General features: G+C 41.4%; 2 protein-coding genes across 4 annotated transcripts in view; one reads left to right on the top strand and one right to left on the bottom strand.

Annotated features, from left to right (window-relative positions):
* The window catches only part of C4H4orf54 (chromosome 4 C4orf54 homolog), a 57,945-nt gene that overhangs the window by 9,077 nt on the left and 28,132 nt on the right, over positions 1–20,736 (bottom strand). The window lies entirely within an intron of this gene.
* The window catches only part of MTTP (microsomal triglyceride transfer protein), a 58,402-nt gene that overhangs the window by 36,545 nt on the left and 1,121 nt on the right, over positions 1–20,736 (top strand). The window contains exons 16-19 of one of the 3 annotated variants that reach the window (XR_012904044.2): positions 3,931–4,055; positions 6,779–6,949; positions 15,834–15,998; positions 16,869–16,970. Coding sequence is in view for 2 of the 3 variants with exons in the window: in XM_006133780.5 (XP_006133842.3) it covers positions 3,931–4,055; positions 6,779–6,949; positions 7,984–8,152 (465 nt within the window). In the remaining variant the exon portion in view is untranslated. Of the gene's footprint in view, positions 1–3,930; positions 4,056–6,778; positions 6,950–7,983; positions 9,470–15,833; positions 15,999–16,868; positions 16,971–20,736 lie in introns of those variants that run through there. The other 2 variants (XM_006133780.5, XM_075929652.2) reach the window with 2 other exon arrangements.

The following is a 20,736-nucleotide window of genomic DNA, read 5'->3' as shown; positions in this document are numbered from 1 at the left end:
AAGATGTGAATTCCAAGTTGATGTCCCTTTAAATGCATGCTCCTGCCCACTACTCATGATACAGTGTTTTTGTGAGAGAGGATGTTCCAAAAATTCACAAACAAAAATCAGAGTGCACTGTGTGTCTATTACCATCTTTCCCATGTGAGTTCAAAGGTTAAGAGTGATAATGTGGCAAATCATAACCTCCTTCATAAAAGAAACCCCCCTCATAAAATTATTTTTGAGCTCCTGAAGACACCTACATTAACGCTCCCGGGTGTAAGAACAATATTTCTGCCCGTTCCAGAAGAGCAGAGAAATCAAATATTTTATAAGTCAAAGCAGCCATTTGAAAACCAGACCCTGATTATAGGGTAGCCAGTTCCCAAAGAAAGGCATTTTTCAGCACTGCCATTTGCATTCCATTCCATTAGCAGAGTATGTAGTAGGTGAGGCTTTTGCTGAAATGTGGTCTACTTCAACATTTTGAATCAGCACTAAGACATTGATCCTAGTCTTCTGTTACAAAGGCACCGGTAAGCTTTAAATAGAAAGGAGCACTTATAAAAGCCAACTCCCATGGACTTTAATGGGATTTGCACATGTTTAACTGAGGATAGCCTTAAGACCTCAAGTAAGAAATGGATGATCAGGTCAACCTTGTCAAGTCTCATAAAATTTTAAACAATGAGACACAGGCATTTATGAGATTTTCTTTGAGTTTTAATGGAAAATTTAAATTAATTGTTGAAGCCTTTGAAGTCCTAAATAATCACACCCACAGTGACTACTGAATTTAATAACTCGGGCTTTGCAAATTGATCTCTCACTCAAATACTTAAGTGCAATTTGACATGGATCTACAAAAATCTGCTTTGTTTGTGCACAAATGGTTTTCACAATGCACGCTCACATTCTTTCAGTTATAGCCCAGTCTGGTTCTATTTTTTTAAAAGAGAAGCATGGATTGTCTCCCTATACAAATGAGCCAGGCATTTTTAATTAGCTATCATAGGTGAGATCCTGAGACCATTAAAATCAATGGAAAAATTCCCTTCAATTTCAGTGCAGGCCAGGATTTCATCAGGATTTTAACTAGATAATAATAATAAAATAATAATAATAATAAAAAGGACAACAGCATGTTATCAAGCTAATGAGGCGCATCTTTGTTTACAAGCTACAGCCAGCTCCAGAGCATTCTTAGGTTATATGTTCAGTCCACTCCAGTAGCTGACTGCCAAGTGACAAGCCTATTGAACTCTGCAACACAGAATGTTTCAGACCTTAAAAGGTGAAGTAACCAGATACAGTCACCACATTTCTCCAGGCTCCATACACTGTGAGAGGAAGGTTTTAAGGCCCTCCCCCACAACCAACTTTGCTAAGCACCAGCCCCTGCTGATTGAGTTTGGGAGGGAATCTAAATACTTCTTATGGAAGCTTCTTTTGCAGGAGATAGCAGGGCTGCGAGTAACTAGCAAGGAAAGGACCACAGAGAGAAATCCCTTTGTCCAGCTTTGAAATGGAAGAGGGCAGAATCAAGCACTCCTGCATGATGCAGACACCTGCAGTAACACAGGGAACAACACATGAACAGAGATACTGGCAAGGAGCAGGACTTGGTGGAAAGAGAGAGGACAAGTATCCCCATTGCAAAGAGCCAAGGTCATAGGGGAAAAGGGGAAGAGAGCAGCCGATTTCACTGAGGCTACATCTAGACTGCAAGCTTCTTTAGAAAGAGAGTGTCCACAGAGCAAAAGCTCAACGAAGAAGCGATCTGCTTTTTCGAAAGATAGCATCCACATTGATTGGACACTATCTCGCATTTAAGTTGTGATTAGTATGGATGGAGTGGCCACCAGGGCATTTGTGTTATTTCCTGGAGGCCTCTTCTTTCGAAAGAACTCCCTCTTCTGCGTCTTCGCACGCCTTTTTCCGAAACAGCTTCTTTGTCGTAGAAAGAGGTCTATCGCTGTCGGAAAACCCCTTGTTCTTTCGACTTTGTCAAAAGAATGCAATAGCAGTATGGATGTAAGTGTAGTTTTCCCAGGAAAACTGATGTTTTTCCGGAAAAACGCTGCAGTATAGACATACTGAGAGTAGACACCTGCAGGTTGTGTGTGCATGGCCAGCCCCTCTCTCACAGTGCTAGCTCTGCTTAGTGTGTGGGGAATTAATCTCACTAGGACAATGGGGGTGAAAAAGCGTAAGTCCCTCTTCCCTCAACAGGGAAAGGAGACAGGCTCCTGCTAGGTAGAGGGGAATGAGAACCAACTCTTCCTGCTGTATTGAAAGTGGTCGCTCCCATCCTCATTTCTTCTGTGATTGTCCTCTGGGCAGAGTGTCCATGGCCTATGCCTCACACCTGCTCTTTCCTTCAGCGGCAAGAGGGGCATGGGCTCTTGCCCCCCAACATTACTGCAAGTGTTTTTGAGCTAGTTGACTAAATAAATAATTTTTTTTTTTTGCTGGAAAATGCAGGTCCATTAAAAACAGAATGCTTTGCAAAAGCTCTGTTGATTACACTCATTTTTTAAAAAAAGAAAACAAAACATTTGACAATATCAGAATGTCCCATATTGACATTTTCAGAATAAATCCTATGTTTTTTGTTGTTTTTAAAAGGATAAGTGAAACAAATCATTTTAATTTTGTTACAACAAAACATTTTGATAGTTCCCAAACTCCCCATAATCTACCTTATTGGAGAATTTTGAATTTTGTGTGTTTCATTCCAATTTAAAATGAAGCTAATTAAGAAATCCTTCCTGAAAGAGAATTAACCTCTGTATAGCTCTAATCATCTTATTTGTACAGAAGGTGTACTGAGACAGAGAGGTTAAAAACCTTTTCTAAAGCCCACTGAAGTCATTTGGAATATTTTTATGGACTTCAATGGGCTCTGATTAAGGCTGTAAGAGACTTCACCAAGGCCACAGAAGAAATCAGTTTCAGAGCCAAGATTAGATGTTCCTGGCTCCCTAGCCTGTGCTCAGTGCCCTATGTTGTACCCCACTCCTTCCACAAATGGTGTTCCACGGACCTCAGTAATAAGTATGATTTACTAATTAGTGCCAGCCATTTACATTATACATAGTTAGAGAGGAGGAGACTTTTGGACTAAACCAACTTTTTAATAACAAAATGTACTTTAAGAAAATGAATTAGTCTATCTAGTTTTAAGGTGAGTGGGGCAGTTATATAACGCAAATCAGATTACCAAGCATCATGAACTTTAAAAACTTGGCTGACTATCAAAATTCAAATGTAACGAGCTGCTGTGAGGCTGAGTTATTATCACTTCCGAAATTGACTCCATGCACATTTTCAGTCCAGCTGTAAAGGTTTCAAGCAGCCATCCGCACACCCAATACTGGCCAAAAATGCACGGATAGCAAAATGTCACAGGCAATTTGTATTTGTGGTAGCCACTGGATTGTTCCAATCAAATCTTTCCACTATGGGGGTTCTATATCATTCTACAGTTCTCTGGGCAACAGTGGGTATATTTTATTGCCATGATTGGGTAAAATTGTGCACTGGATGCTCTCAGCTGGCAGATGCCGACAAGACAAACTCAGAAATCCAGAATTCCACTGTAGTTTTCCTGGGAGGTGTAGGCCTGTGTGGTAGCTCTGACACACTTTGCAAGCATGGGACAGGATGCTTCCTGTTCTGTACCAGGCCACCAATGCTATCTGGTGACTGAGGTGGGAGAAAGGACACACTTGAGATTCCGATATCATCTGCTTCCTTTTCATGAGGGTGCCGGGCAATAGCAATAAAGTTTTGCCCATCTTCTCCACAACAATGGAAAAGGATTGAAGGGAGCTCCATGTATTTTCTTCACACTTGAACAGTCCTCAAAGAAACAAGAACATTAACACTGTTTCTGATCTGCATTTAGCAAGATGGAGTGTGACCTGTGCTCTTCTATGTTTTCAGCTCATTCAGTTACAGTCTGGGCTGAAGGCCAGTGCAGAATTCCAGGGTGGTCTGGCCATTGACATTTCAGGTGGAATGGAGTTCAGTCTTTGGTACAGAGAATCCAAAACCAGTGTTAAGAACCGGTGAGATACTTACAATACATGCTATGACCTTATACTCTGACATAGAAAAATGCGAAATGAACTGGTCTATTTTGAGACTTTTCAAACAGAAACAACCTTGCATTTTTATTAAAATTGAGGGAAAGTTATATTAAATGCCTTTTAAAATTAGATTTGCATTTTGGGTGAAATAATGTGGCAATAAGTATGTTGTCTGTATGAAAACAACAATGAAAGAAAGGATATAAAAATGAACCACATTTATTATGCTACAGAAAACCTGAATGCATGTCAGTGCTTCAAAGGCTACATGCATTCTGTTTTCTTTTAGGCTGAGACTGCTCCACTGGTCTCAGTGAGATTATCATCAGTGGATATGAGAACTGAACTTGACCCCCATGTCTTCAAAGTGCTTTCAGTTTTTCTAAAGCACTTAAATCTCATTGAAAGTCAGTGGGACTTAGGCCCTTAAATGTCTAAATCACTTCTGAAAATGTCCCCCACCCCCAATTAATTAGCTAATCCTCACCTGTGAACTAATTAACATATTTTTAAAAGGGGGGGAGTGAAGAGAGGCAAAGAGATCAAATAATTTACCCAAAATACAGGAAATTGGTGGCAGAATAATGATTCAAGTTCAGGAGTTCCTTGCTTCCAAACTCATGTCTAACCTGATAGATTATGCTGCCTCTTTAGAATGAGAGTGGATTTGATATGATTGTATCTGTAGCCTGAGACAGTAATGCACAAGTTGACTCACACAGTCTTGATCAGAAATAAGGACGTCGCCTCTTTTGGGAAAATTACATTTCTAGCCCTCTGAATAGAAACTGCAGTGATAAGATGTTCTTCTCAAAAGGGGACAGAAAAGGTCTCTGTTCATGCAAGGTGCCAAGCATCTCGTGTAGGATGCTGAGCACCCTCAAGTTCTGTTGACTACCATGGGCATTTTGGATGTGTGAGAAAAGCAAGCTGAAGCCCCAAAGGAGTAGTGGTTGACGTAAGAGGAAAAATGGGCAAGATTGTTAATGTTAACTTATGATTTCTTGAATGAGCTCTAAACACAACTTGCTTTAGGTCAGAGTTGGGCAATAAAATGGTGGCGGTTCTCCAGGGTATGCACTTATAAATAAATAAATATTGCCTATCTCCTAGAACTGGAAGGGACCTTGAAAGGTCATTGAGTCCAGTCCCCTGCCTTCACAGCAGGACCAAGTACTCTCTCTGATGAATTTTTGCCCCAAATCCCTAAATGGCCTCCACAAGGACTGAACTCACAACCCTTGGTTTAGCAGGCCAATGCTCAAACCACTGAGCTATCCCTCCCCACATTGCTGCTATATTTACCTACACCTTCACAGGCATGGGCAATCACAGCTCCCACTGGCCAGGAAGAACAATCTGTGGCCAATGGAAGCTGTGATCCTCCATACCTGTGGGGGGAGACAGGTAAATACAACAGTGTGGAGGCCCCCCGGGGCTAACCCTGGTGGATGGGATCTGGCCCACATGCCAAAATTTGCCCACCCCTGCTTTAGGTAGTGTATTGTACATTAACTAAATGAATTACTGTAATCAATAATAGATTTAGGCTCTCCGTACTGGTTTTTACCTGTTATGAGTGGCACAGATCCCATTCCTGCAGTCAGTGAAGCTGACCTATACATATAATACTATTCTTGACTGGAGACCAAAACAGCTATCATAAAACAGATGTCAGTACACTCTGAGATAACCCTGAAACAGAGACAGTACATCCTAGCATCTCCACTGTTCCCATTTCCCTTGGGTTTGAATGTTGCTGCCCAGTGGCATTTTGTAAGTTTTGCATGCTCTGGGAGCTTTGTCAAAAATGCCAGTGACCAAAGACTTTGGGTCTGATTTGCCAAAGACACCTGGTGCGATCATTTATGTCAGTGCAAACAGAGTATAAAATACTACCAAATCAACGTGGTAGTATTTTACATCTCTTTTTTATTCATGTGGATAACTAAAGAAGGCTCTTTAAGGAATCAGCCCTAGACATAACAGCATACACACCATACTTTTGGGCTGTGTCTAGACTTCATCTCTTTTCCGTAAAAGGGATGCAAATTAGACACATCGCAATTGCAAATGAAGCAGGGATTTAAATCCCTCCTGCTTCATTTGCATAAACATGGCTGCCGCTTTTTTCCGGCTTGGAGCTTTGCCAGAAAAAAGTGCCAGTCTAGACGGGGATCTTTCGGAAAATAAAGCCTTTCCTGAAAGATCCCTTAATCCTCTTAAAATAAGGAATAAGGGATCTTTCAGAAAAGGCTTTATTTTCCGAAAGATCCCTGTCTAGACTGGTACTTTTTTCCGGCAAAGCCCAGAGCCGGAAAAAAGCGGCAGCCATGTTTATGCAAATGAAGCAGGGGGGATTTAAATCCCTGCTTCATTTGCAATTGCGATGTGTCTAATTTGCATACCTTTTATGGAAAAGGGATTGAGTCTAGACACAGCCTTGCAGTAAGTTCCAATGACAAAGGATGTATGCTCAAAAGTGTACTTTTTACCCAATATTAATGGTTCTTTTCTCCTCTTTGTGTGTGTGAGTGCACACAATCACTAGTGCCAGCTGAAGTTCCCAAAATACACTTATGTAAGAATAAACTTCAAGAGAACAGTTAGTATTATTAGCTCAAATATTAGGACTGTTTGCAGCTTAACCTGTTTGCTTCTGAGATCTGTTAATAATAAACTCTGTCTGAATTTACTTATAGGGGAACCATAGTGGCAACTGGTAATATCATAGTGGATTCCTTCTTTGTGAAAGCTGGTATGGAAACCAGTTTTGAAACAGAGGCAACACTAAACTTCATCTCCACAGTGCAGTTTTCAGAATATCCATTCTTGGTTTGCATTCAGATGGACAAACTAGAATCTCCATTCAGGTAAGAAATAAAAATGCTGTATGAAATTTCCAATTAACCATTTGCCAGATGCCAGAACTGCCAGAAATTTCCAATTAACCAGATGCCAGAGCTGTTTCCCCTTCCATGTGTTTGATGTTCACAAACATGAGAGATTAAAAACAGAGACTAGATTTAAACATAGTACAAGCAAGTGCTATGCAAGATTACTCCCAAACACAAATATCTCTCTTAATATCTCTGACCTACAACATGCCAGAAATATGGATAAACATTTAACAGGGACTTTGACAGACCACTGCTCTTGCTTTGACTTCTTTTTGTCAGATTTCCACCCATCTTTTAGAAGTAACAACCACGTGAAATAACCCCACTAATAACCTTAATATGTCATCACTATAGATGGTTAAAAAACCTGAGAGTCAAACAAAGAAGCACCCCTGGTAATGACTATCCACAATCTGTTCATTAGGCCAATGATAGTGCAAGTGCTTAGCGGTAAAGGACTTGAGCCTGCAGGGTTGCCTTTATAACATACTGATGCTTGGCCAGAATGTTTAGTGCTTAGCTCAATTACCATGCTCTGTAAAAGATACAGTACTTCAATATGTCTGGAAATATTTTTAACTGGTCACTTTCCACCTTGAAATTTAAAATGATTGTACAATAAAGTAAAACGTGTTTTTCAATGGCTAAGTGATTACTGCACTGCCACGTGAGACGCTTAGGTTTGTTTTTCTGCTAAGAATTGAAAATGGTCTGGTGACAGCACTGTCTGCCCCTGTGAGAATGTCCTCACTGAATGGAAGCCTATGTATATAGTGATGGGCCCAACAGATGGGAATTTCTTAAAGCTCTCCCAGGAATCCCATCTCTGAAAATATGGTATTAGTTGTACTGATCAATATGTATCCTGATTAGATATAAAATCACTAGTCACATTGAAATCAAATCAATCTGCTATGGATGTGGTGTGCCCTTACCTAGATTCACAGGTAGGGTGCAGATTTAATATCTGTTTGGCTATAGTACATAACAGGATTGTGTCTTTGCAGGCAATATGTGACTAAATATGAAAGCCTGCCATCTGGCAAACGGTACACTTCTCGGAAAGGAAAAGTCAAACTGCTGGCAGGTTCTGAATACCCACTCCATCAAGAGAACTCCAATATGTGCAGGAAGGTTTTCAGCACTCAGTCTGACTCCTCCGACAGCTGGTTTTGAAATGGGCACCTGTTCTTTCATTCTACCGAAGCCATGGCTCCCTGAGTAACTTAGGCGTATATGTACTGTACTAGCTCAGTGCCTGATCCTGCACTGTTGAAATCAATGGAAGGTATGACATTGACTTCCAACAGGCCCACGATCAAACACTTAGTATGTGCATAGTGTTTACATATTTACATATATTTAAGATTTTTGTAAAAAGCTAAGAAAAAACAAAAAACAATTTGGAAGTAATGCATACACTCCCCCGTGGGAGGTATGATTTGCAATTTTTTTTTCAAAAGTAGAAAGACATTCATATTTTTCTCAAAATGGGAATATAGAAGCCCATCTCCATGATATGCAGTAAGAACATTTATGCTGTAAACAGAATGATTATTTATCAATACATTTAGAGACAGCCATTTGTTAAAAAACTAACCAGTTCTCATTCAAATACACAGCAGCATTATTCTAAGGGCCATTAATTCTTGGTCACTCACTGCTGCCTGCTTGTTTAATCCAAATCAGGGTGCATTTTCCTAATTATTTAGAGCCTCAATCTCAGAAGTATTATCTTTCTTTTTATGGAGTCCTACGGTTCGATATATTTGATTAAAAATTTAGGATGACATTTTCAAGAGTGCCCTGCATTGGCCCAACACTTCTTCCACTGATGTGAACTAAGGAATGCCTATTAACTTCAGGGGAAACAAAGTTAAGCCAATGCTGATCATGTTTGAAGAGCTCACTCTGAAACTTCATGTAACTATGGGGGATCAAAGCAGGTACATTTCTAGAGATGAGCATTCACTGTAGCAATCTGGGCAGTAAGGATTATTCATGTGAATAAAAACTTTAAAGGATCAGGACCAATTTTGGCTGAAAATAATACTGTATTTGTTACTCATTTTGCAGTTATTACAATGTAATAAATGAATAAGTAAATATGTCCCATCACAGAACACACTACTTTCCTAGTCTCTTAATCCCTCAAGTGATTCATATTATTTATAATTCCATAAAACAGGCTATCTAGTGTAAGTGCTGGGCTCAAATAAACTTGGATAAGTTGCATTTCAGAAAATGAAATCAGGCAGAAAAAGCTTTTGGATGATCTCACATACGCAACCCCTCCATAAATGCTTATCTTGCTACAGAGCATAAAATTGCCTGCCTGTTCAGTGCAAACAGATTATCTATTAATTTTAGAACGATCAGCAGAACATATGGGCTGATTATTGTATTTCTCCAAAACACCACTGATGCACTTTTCTTGACAAACCCTAAAAATAAAATGAGGCAAAATAAACAAAAACCTTCTTTCCCTCTTGATTTTTGTATTTTATCTTGTGGTTTAGTTTTATTCTCTAAGAGGTAGTAACTGGGAGGTGCTCACTGCGTGAGTCCTTTCTGTAGCTGCTGTTGCATGCAATGCTGAGATGAAGAGAGGGGTACTACCCTTTTCTGGACATCCCAGCCATTCAGTTAAATAAATTGCCTGTAAAGATTAAAATCATAGATAATGGGTCCTAGAGAGTCTCCAGAAATGCTAGGGAAGCAGGAAGTGTTAGCAGGAAGCCAGGAGAGCCAATGAAAACAGAGTATGGGTTTTTGAGTGGGAAGCAATGACCTTCTTGTTCCAGTCTGTGGGTCACCAGAGCAGAGCTGGGAGACATTAAGCCAGGGAGCAAGGCATGAAATATCCAGCAATATCCATGCCTAGGGAAGGACTAAAACTTGGAACAAATAATATGTGAGTTGAATAGGGAATGTTTAGTCAGACATCATCAGGTTATTTTCTTTATTTTTGGTTTGTTGGACTTCTCTCTTGAGCCTATGAACCTCCACACACCCCCTCCCCACTGTAACTTTTAAACTCAATCCCAGGGAAGCAATTCTCTGTGCTTTAACCTTTCTTTTTTAGTTGCTCTGTAACACCTAAAAACCAAGTAATGTTTTGCCAAGTATGTTTTCTTTGTTTTGTTAATAAAAATCACCTTTTAAAGACCACAATCTGATTCCTGTGTCCTAAAAGGCAGAAGGTTCTGTGTGTATGTGCCTAAGACTGCAAGGCCAACTATTAAGAAAATTACAGTTATTTAAACTCTGTCCAGAAGGAAGGTTAAAGAGCTTGAGGGACCCCACAGAGAGAAATCCCCAAATGCGTCTTCTTGCATTCTCAAAGGGGTTTTTGCATTTGGGTGGCGGCAGTGGTACCATCCAAAATAAGGGAATCTGTGACCTTGGGGAGTTTTTAAATAGAACCCAGTAGTGGCAGGATATTTTAAAGTTTCTTGTGGGCCTCCATCTTCTGCACTTGAAGTGCCAGAGTGGGGAACAACCTTCATAGGTATTGCAGGTCTTTTCTTGCTCCTGGTGCCCCTTTTAAGTTGTCAGTCTTGCTTCGCTGGTTTTCACTGGCTCAGCCCTCCAGCTGGATGTCACAATCAAAATGCACCTCTGCCAGGAAACTATCTTGTCTACCCTTACGAAGAGGATCTATAGCCCCAGATCTTGGACCTTCAAATTCAACCTTTTGCTAAGGTTTACAAACATGCATAGGTCCCTACGTGGGGTTTATACCACTTTGCCAGTGGCAAAACCGAGACCTATCCACTACTCCTGATTCCAATTCAGGGAACCTATAAACAGCAGCGATGTACCGCTCACTTCAATTCCTTATTGCTACTTCCCTGGGACTCTTCTCACCTACCTCTTTACCTTCACCCATCAACTCAGGGTTAATGTTTTAGATCCTCTCTCTGACCCTAAGCAAATGCAGCTAGAACCAAACTCTGTTTATTCTTCAAGCTGTTTTGGTCTGAAAAGAGCACCATCCCTCTCCAATCCCATACAGGAACACACGGCCCTGCAGTTCTCTCTCTCTTAGCCTGGGGGCACTAATTCGTTGCTTACATGAGACTTCTTTAGGGAGGTGTGGAGGACCGACCTTTGTAGCTTCTTTCCTGCTGTGGGGTATAATAGGACACTGCAGCCTCCAGCAGGGATCCACAATCACCAAATGCATCCCATTCCAGTAATAAAGTCAGCCCTTTTATCCATAGCCAAATAGTCTCTCCCTGTAGTAGAACTGGTGAGGTTCTGTGATGCAAAGAGAAGCAGGACTGGAGAAGAAAGGGCAGATAAAGAATGGTGTTCAACTCTGAACCTAAGATATAAACCAGCCAAAATCCTCTTTCAGCCCTGCTGTATCACAGAAACCATTTGGGCTTTTTACATAGCCACAGAATCTACTCTGTCCTATTCTTAGGGTATGGAAATCACATGTCCAGTGACTGCAGAATGCCAAAAGCCTGTCTTCATTCCTTACTGGCAAAGACATTATAAGGCTTAGGTTGCAATATCACTGTTATTGTCACATATTCCAGTGCAATATTGTCACACTGGAAACACATAGACATAACTCCTCTTCAGGATTCAAACAAAGATAAATTACTTTCAGAGGGGGAACAATCCTCAACACCAGCAGGAGCAATCCTGAAAAAACAGTAGCAAAATCAATTACAATTTTGGATGAATATTCTTTTCTCGGTATGCTAACATCAGTTGGAATTTGACTTGAGCTGAATTCAATTTGAACAGATGCAAACCACATTCCTATGCTACATACTGAATTCTGCAGATAATTCTTTAAAAGTTGTAAGTAAAGTCAAATTAGAAGAAAAAAAAACCCCTAATCCCCACATTTTCATAAGGAGTGGGACCTGCTTCCATTATAAAGCCCTGTTTGAGTTCCATTACATCTTCAGCTTGGAAAACTGGTTTAGTCTGAAAATTGACATTGTTACTCTGTGGCTGTAGGCAGACAGAACCCCCTCCCCTCCTCTCCTTCCTCTGACATCCTTGGGAGAGAGAATCCTTGAGAGTGAAACTCTTCCTTCAAAGGCTCCAGGGCCACCAGAGGTGCTGGAATAACAATGGCCCTGGATGCTAGACAGGAACCAGATAACAGCGGCAATTGGGCCAGCAGGCGATCGGGGCCTCGAGCTGCCCTTGGCTGGTACTAGTATTGATACTCCTACACACACCGTCCCAGAAGAGGAATCTGCCGCCCCATCAGAAAGAATGTCCGGCCCTAATGATTTAGTTACCTCCATCTCACAGGTGCAAATTAAACTTTGGACCCCCTGTGGGACTGGGCGTCACAAAGACGTTCCAACTTAATTGGCATTTTAATGACAAGAGAAGCGTCTACGTGACCACAGAGGTATAAAGTGGGGCCCTGTGACCCACTGTAATTGGAGATCCACCCATATACCTGCTGGTCAGGAGGTCTTGGACCTCCATCGCCTATGAACTGCTTTCCATTGGGATTGAGAGAAATGCTGGCTTCACCGGAGTAAGGATCGCAGGGGTGAGAATATACCTGCTAGGTGTCTATTTTTGCACGCATTCAATAAGAGCTCAGAGAACCAAAAGGGTTCCATGGTACCTTTAAGTGACTGGTATTGTATTGTCTTTGTAGTGACTGTGTTATCTGTAACACAGTAGTAACATTAAACAGCTAAGCTTGCCTTGTAACAATAAAATAGTAACTGTGTAAGCTTTCAACCTGACTCCCTGTTGCTGTAACAGAACCAAACACAATCAAAAAGAACCATAGCCGGTCAGGGGTAAACGCAGTAAGAGCTGAGGGTTGAGTCGTGCTGCCTCCACGGGGCAGACTCTTGGGGCGCCCGTCAGCCTCCCTGACTGCCTGCTGCAAAGGGACTTTTGTCGTAGCAGTCAAGGACTCGAGTGTAACGAGCTCTCTCTGCACCACCTTGGGGCACCTGTCAGCTTCCCTGGCTGCCCACTGTGAAGGGAATCTGTCCTAGCAGTCAAAGACTCGGGTGAGATAGGGCTCACAGACCACTCACTACCCCGGCCACCGGCTAACAGTGGGCCAAGAACATGGAGCCTGGAAAGTTTATTTTTTTTTGTCAGACTGTTTTATATAGTAATTTGCAAGTTTGTGGCAGTGCTAGAAACATAGGCCTTATCTCTGGAGTGGCAGACCCATCTTTAATTTGCTAGATCACAGAACCTTTTTTTCCCATTTGCAGACCCCTATAGGTGTGGACCCTTTGGAAGTCTTAGCCATACTCTGTGCACCCCCAGGGGTCTGCAAACCACAGGCTGCAAACCACTGTTTTAAGCAAATTGCTTCAATCAGTTGTGTAACTGGGATATTAAGATGTACTCACCTTCGTAAAGTGATCAGCGGTCCAGAGATGAAAATGCACTGTAGCCAGGAATTATGCCAGGAAAGCTAGGGGGAAACAGACCCTTGTTGTACCGTACTATCCCCATCCCCTCCCCAGGCCCCAAGTCATACACGGTCCCTCTTTTTCTTCTACAATTCACTACCAATAAGGGTCTGAACAGATCCTTCTTTCCAGACATTCCTCCTCTCTCCTGCTGAACACCCACTCCCAAACCTGCTCCCCACATACCCAATACTCCCCCAACCTGTCTCCCAGCTTAGTCTCCCTTCTCAAGGCTCTCTCTGAGTCTGTGTGTCCTCCTCCTGCCTCCAGTGTCTCCTCTGAGGTTATGTCCTACTTAGAACTCCCCTTCCCCATGGTATTCCTTTAAGCCCGGATCCTTCTCCTAAGACTGACATTGGGTTGTTTCTCCCTACAAGTCCCCTCCCTAAGGGCTCCCCTCAGCTCAGAACATTCATTAAGGCTGTACCCTTTCCTCCTGATACTGCTCCCATACAGCTCCCCTCCCCAAATAGCCCCTGGACCATGAATCCCCAACCCAAAACACCTCAGCTACAGTTCCAGGTCACCTATCATGCCAGAACCTCCTTTATAGAGGAAGAGCTGCTGCTAAGTGCAACTCAGTTTCTTCTCCAGAACCAGCAGGGACAGAATGACCTCTGGGGAAAAGAGGTTGCAGATGCCTCTTCACCCAGCTGATATGGTAGAGGGACATTTCTGAGCTTCACTAAGCAACAGCCTCTGACTGCTCCCTCTTTCTCCTGCTCTCCCCCTCCAACCAGGACTGAAAATTGGCTGTAAGAAGTGTAGTGTCATTTCCTCCCCAAGCTCAAAGTTGAAGTGGAACTGTCTCTTTCACTCCCTTAAAATTACACTCCTGACTATAACTTAGTACTACAGGGGGTTCTCGCCTTGGTCTGGGTATCACACCCCTTCCTGCCCTTCTCATGAATGCTCCTCTTCTAAGAATGAGGAGCAGACCAGAACCTCAGGAAGTTTTGGAATGTAAAAGGGAGTCTCAGTATGGAAAAGCTGAGTACTGTTTGGTATTAGTGGCAGCATGACATGAAGTAGCTCTGACACGTAAGCTGCTATATTGTTTAGCGCTTTAAACCAGGAATCAGAATGTGCTGCATATGCATGGCTACCTTAACTAGTGAAACAGTGTATCTTGACAAGTGTGTCTGAATGACACAGGGTGGTGCAAGAGTTAATATTAGTGTGGCCAATGCAGCTCACTTCTTGAACTTAATTATCTGGTGAATCATCTATCCAACTTACTTAAAATTGACAACACTGGGTCTTTATGTTCTACCAAAAAAACCAAACCAAACCAAAACACAACAACCCAATATATTCCGAAGCATAAAATTTCAGCTCAATGACCTGATCAGGTTGCTAAATATTATACAAAGTTACCTATCAAGTCACTTATAAAACCAATTAAATGAAAATAAATTAATAATATGTACATACATTAATGATGCAGCTTAAATTCAAATGCTAGTTCACGCAGGACATGTCAAATCATTGGCATTATTATTATCTGTATTTCTTGTTTGAATCATCTCTCTAGCATTTCTCAAGAAATACTCATTATAAATATTAACTGAAAAAATTGTGCTACAATTGATAAATATCTTACCTGATATGTTCTGAAATTTATAGTATCTAAAAATATTTAGATACCAATTTCAAGATAAAAATAATATATTAAAATCCTTATAACCCAAGTTAAGCTTTTTCTATTGTGATGAGGAACATTTCCCTTTTATAAGAATAATGCCTTTATTAAATGGACAGTGTAAGTTTTAGGCTACGCTTGACTGTTTCCCTGGCTTTAAGTGCATCAGTTTTGTAAATTATATGTTAGGTAACTACACCACAGTATTATCAACCTTAATAGTTTTAGATAACATTTTTTATTTCAATGTCTTATTACTGTTTATTATATGCATGCAGTGTGGTAGCCATGATGGTCCCAGGCCTGAAGAAGAGCTCTGTGTTAGCACAAAAACGTCTCTCTCACAACAGAAGTTGCTCCAATAAAAGTTATTACCTTGCCCACCTTGTGTGTCTACTATTTGTACAGATCAAAAATAAGATCAGAGCACTGTTGTGTAGGACAGAGAAATTAAGACCCACCCGCTCTGTACTGTGGCAAGTACAGATGGACCCAATTAGAGCCTTAAGTGCTCAAGGCCATAAAGGACATCTGTGGCACAGCAGGGATTTGAATAGATTTGTTCTGTGTCCCAAACCAATGCCTAAACTGCAGGATCAGTCTCCCTCTCAAATCTATCTATACATTTTAGAAATGTATATCTGTCTCTGTCTGTTTGTCCATCTGTCTGTGAGTCCATTTGTTCAAGAACTCCTCCTAAACGGTAAGATTTAGGACTACCCAACTTGGTATGCAGCTTCCTCTTCTACTAACTTAAAGCAAGGTCATTATTTGGTTGTGCCAGGAAAACAGGATCTGCTTGGAATGGGATTGTTTTCCATACATGGAGAGGGAGAGGGGCTAATCGGAGGGACAGCAATACGGCAGAGTAACCACTGGGGCCAGCCACACCACTAAGAGAGTGGCCTGCTGGGGTTGGTACTCACCATCTTGCTGTCCACTGGACTGGGTAAGTAGCTCCCTGCTCAAACCCTTCCCCCGGCCCCTGGACACAGTGCCAGATAAGGGGTACAGAGAAAGCCCCACCAGATGATCGGGGGGATGGCAGGGGAAAAGGCCCCACCAAACAATGAAGGGGCAGAAGAAAAGGTCCCCCTGAAAGGGGGTTGTGCGGTGGAAGAGAAGGCCCTGCCAGACAGTGGTGTGTAGGCCCCACCACCCGCTCTGAACCCTGCTCCCACTCCCTTGAGCTCCTTCTCCTCCCAATCCCCTCCCCCGAGCCCCTCCTCACGCCGCACCCTGACTCCTGTATCCCCATCTATGCCCTGTGCCCCTTCTCAGCCCTCATTCTCATCCCCCCCACATCTCTAGGCCCCTGCCCTGAGTCCCTCCTCAACCCCCCACCCTGACTGCTACACCCCCCCACACACTCCCAGCCTCCTTCCCTGAGCCCCCTAAATTCCCATGTCCCTGCCCTGTCTCCTGCACCCCCAACACCCGAAGGACCCGGTCAATGCTGAGTAAATCTTCTAGTTTATAATATTGAACTGTTAAGAACTTTTCCCATACCCAGAGTTGGGGCTTATACATGCTTGTAGGGGTGGGTGCTTTGTATGGGAATGTAATATAGCACATGCTGTCTTTTAAAAAAATGGTAACACCATTCAAAATGTTTTACGATTGTACAGAATCACCTCCTTATTGCCTCATGGTTAGAGAGCTAGATACACCAACCAACAATAGTGCTATTTTTTTAAGAATATGCACAGGTTTGTTTCCTATGCAAGTCAGTCCCCCTAAGGCACTCTCATGATTGTGGGTTTTTTTTAATTACTCATCTGGCATTATGAAGCTGTATGATTAAAACAAGTCATTTCAGATGGAACAACTGTCCCACTAAGACAAGTTTTAGACTTCAACAACTTTGAGTATCCCTTGAAATTAAATCAAATGGAGCTGTCAGCATAAGAAAGCCTCCAAGGTCAGTATTACTCCAGAAGTGATAAATGTCCTAATGGATACTACATGGTATCATTCCAATGTACTTATTTCTGAAGATATTCTACCCGAACAGCTGGACATAATGGGAATTCCTAAAGGGTTTTACTCCAACAACTGGGCAATAGAAGGTAATAGCTTACTTACATTGTCTCCATAGTTACAGAAACAACAAAACTGACAATCTTCTAAAAATAAGGTGAAAGTAATACACCGCCTAAGCCCGTATTTGAAACAAAAACATACTTAGCTACAATCAAAGCAAGTATTTTCCATACTTATTAAATAATCTGACACTAGAAGATTGTTGATGGTTTTATTTTTATTAAATCTTTGAAATAGTTAGAAATCATCCTTTTTCTAAATGATAAAATGTGAAAGTTAAATAACACATTATTTCCTCACCCAGAACTGTATGCATGAAGTATAATTTTTTATTAAGGAAAGTCCACAAAAGGGACCACTATAAATACGGTTAGGTCATACACACACAAAAAAGCCATGATTAAATAGATTTTTTGAAACCCATATCCTTAAAATTCTAGTCTATTTTTAAAAGCTATTTTTAAAAGCTATATAAAAACCAAACACTGCAATAAAGGCTTTTCACTCCATGCCTGTTAGCACCTTCATGCACACATGGTGGAATACAAACAACAAAACAAAAAAATCCCCCCATCTCAATTATTTTGACATGCACAGTTTCTCTAAGAGGGAAACTACATTGTATGAAATGAGCATCTGAAAAGTAATGCAAAATGCATAATAAAAATCCGGTGATCACTACTTTTTTCAGTTTATGTCACATCAAGGCATCATCTATATAAATATAACACCAATTGTACTACTAGACAGTAAAATGTTTTTCATGGAAAGTTCTCTATTGCTCTATTGAGGTAATAGGATAACTGCATTTAGGACTCTGCTTCATGTGACCAGATTCTCCACTGATATAAACTATCATAGCTCCATTGATCAGATTTCACTGGGCCAGATCTTCAAGTGGTATAAAATTGCACAGCTCTACTGATGTCAACAAACCAGGCCCATTTCGAAAGTAAAACCGAGGTCTAGACGCAGTTTTTTCAAAAACATCAGGCTTTTTTGAAAGATTCTGTACTCCTCAAAAAATGAGGTATACAGGATCTTTCGAAAAAGCCTGCCGTTTTCGAAAGAACCGCATCTAGACCACGGTTGTACTTTCAAAATGGCACTTGTTCGAAAGAGCGCCATTATGCGATTATGCAAATGAAGCACGGGATATTTAAATCCCCGCTTCATTTGCACTTTCGAAGTGTCTCATTTACATCCCTTCGCCGACAGAGGGATGTAGTCTAGTGACAGCCTGAGCCAGAGTTTCCAAGGGATACATTATTGCCTACAAAATCAATTGTAACTTGCTATAAGCATCTGATAGAAAGAATTCAAATCCTCTTCTAAAAATTGTGCCAGAGGAGGAACTGACATCTTTCACTAATCCCTCAATACACAAAGCTTTTCAGGATCAATAAGCACTTATTATAATACATGTATTGCAAGATCTGCATATGTTAGATAATTCACACAGATTAGGCCCCAATTAATATAGATACTTAAACATGTGCCAAATTTTAAGCACATGAGTTATCAATGGGGATCTGAGTGAACACAGGGATTTTCTCATGAACAATATATTGTAGATTCAGAGACTACTTTGGTAAGCAGATGATACATATCATAGAAATAATAAAGGTAGATGAATTAGATACATATAGATTAGTTTTTGCCAGTCAAATTATTTACTCATTATGATTCTATATTTTTATAACTGCCAAAAATTGGATTGTTTCCAGAAACATATATGTTCTTGCTTACTTTATGCACTGATTAATTGCTTGGAACAGACATCAGGCAGTTACTTCCTAGTTCTTTTTTCATTTTACCCTTTCAACAGATAGGTACAACACTTCTGTGTTTTCAGTTGTTCAGTGCCTCTCTCGCTATCTTCATTTGTTAAGAGTATTCAGAGATTCCCGGATTTCCTTTACTAATCCTTAAAAAAAAAAAATCTGATACATCTCATCAGAGCCTGCATGTCATACAATGTTCTGAGCTTTGCTAGAAATTCTTCACAATTTTGTTCCATTACATTCTATCCTTGTGGGAATGACTTAGGCACCTGCCTCACTACAGACAAAAACAGCTGCAGGAGACGGTGGTGCCCACCATACAGCTAGTAGCCCAATGGTTAGAGCCCACACCTGACATGAGACACCCAGGTTTCACTCCCCGTTCTGCAATCCGAATAAGAGTCTCTCACTTCTCTCAGAGGTGCTCAAAACACTGAGTTATGGGACATTCTTACGTGGGACTCTGTCAATCTCTCCTATTTAAGCTGTGCCACTGCAGATAAACAATGAAAGTGATTTGAGCAGAGAGACTAACCCAGGGCCTCTCACTCCCCTGACTGGAGCCCTTACTACTGGACTGTAGAGCACGGCTACTCAACACGCAGCCTCAGGCTGTTTGTTTGTGGCCCACTGTGCAGTTTGGATTTATGCGGAGCGCAACACACGGCCCACAGGTGGGACCCAAAACAAAAACGTAGTCATAGAATCATAGAATAAATAATAGGACTGGAAGGGACCTCGAGAGGTCATCGAGTCCAGCCCCCCGCCCTCAAGGCAGGACCAAGCTCCGTCTACACCATCCCTGACAGATGTCTATCTAACCTGTTCTTAAATATCTCCAGAGAGGGAGATTCCACCACCTCCCTTGGCAATTTATTCCAATATTTGACCACCCTGACAGTTAGGAATTTTTTCCTAATGTCCAATCTAAACCTTCCCTGCTGCACTTTAAGCCCATTACTCCTTGTCCTGTCCTTAAAAACCAAGAGGAACAAATTTTCTCCTTCCTCCTTGTGACACCCTTTTAGATATTTGAAAACCGCTATCATGTCCCCCCTTAATCTTCTTTTTTCCAAACTAAACAAGCCCAGTTCATGAAGCCTGGCTTCATAGGTCATGTTCTCTAGACCTTTAATCATTCTTGTCGCTCTTCTCTGTACCCTTTCCAATTTCTCCACATCTTTCTTGAAATGTGGCGCCCAGAACTGGACACAGTACTCCAGCTGAGGCCTAACAAGTGCAGAGTAGAGCGGCAGAATGACTTCACGAGTTTTGCTTACAACACACCTGTTGATACAACCTAGAATCATATTTGCTTTTTTTGCAACAGCATCACACTGTTGACTCATATTCAACTTGTGGTCCACTATGACCCCTAGATCCCTTTCCGCCATGCTCCTTCCTAGACAGTCGCTTCCCATCTTGTTCCTTCCTAAGTGGAGCACTTTGCATTTCTCTTTATTAAACCTCATTCTGTTTACCTCTGACCATTTCTCTAACTTGCTAAGGTCATTTCGAATTTTGTCCCTATCCTCCAAAGAAGTTGCAACCCCACCCAGTTTGGTATCATCTGCAAACTTAATAAGCATACTCTCTATCCCAATATCTACGTCATTGATGAAGATATTGAACAGTATGGGTCCCAAAACAGACCCTTGTGGAACTCCACTTGTTATCCCTTTCCAGCAGGATTTAGCACCGTTAACAACAACTCTCTGACTACGGTTATCCAGCCAATTATGCACCCACCTTATCATGGCCCTATCTAAGTTATATTTGCCTAGTTTATCAATAAGAATATCATGCGAGACCGTATCAAATGCCTTACTAAAGTCTAGGTATATGACATCCACCGCTTCT

This window comes from Pelodiscus sinensis, chromosome 4, assembly GCF_052426305.1.
Source record: "Pelodiscus sinensis isolate ZL-2025 chromosome 4, ASM5242630v1, whole genome shotgun sequence".
NCBI lineage: Eukaryota > Metazoa > Chordata > Testudines > Trionychidae > Pelodiscus > Pelodiscus sinensis.
Note: the sequence above shows the minus strand (reverse complement) of the source record. Positions and strands in the feature narration are given on the sequence as shown.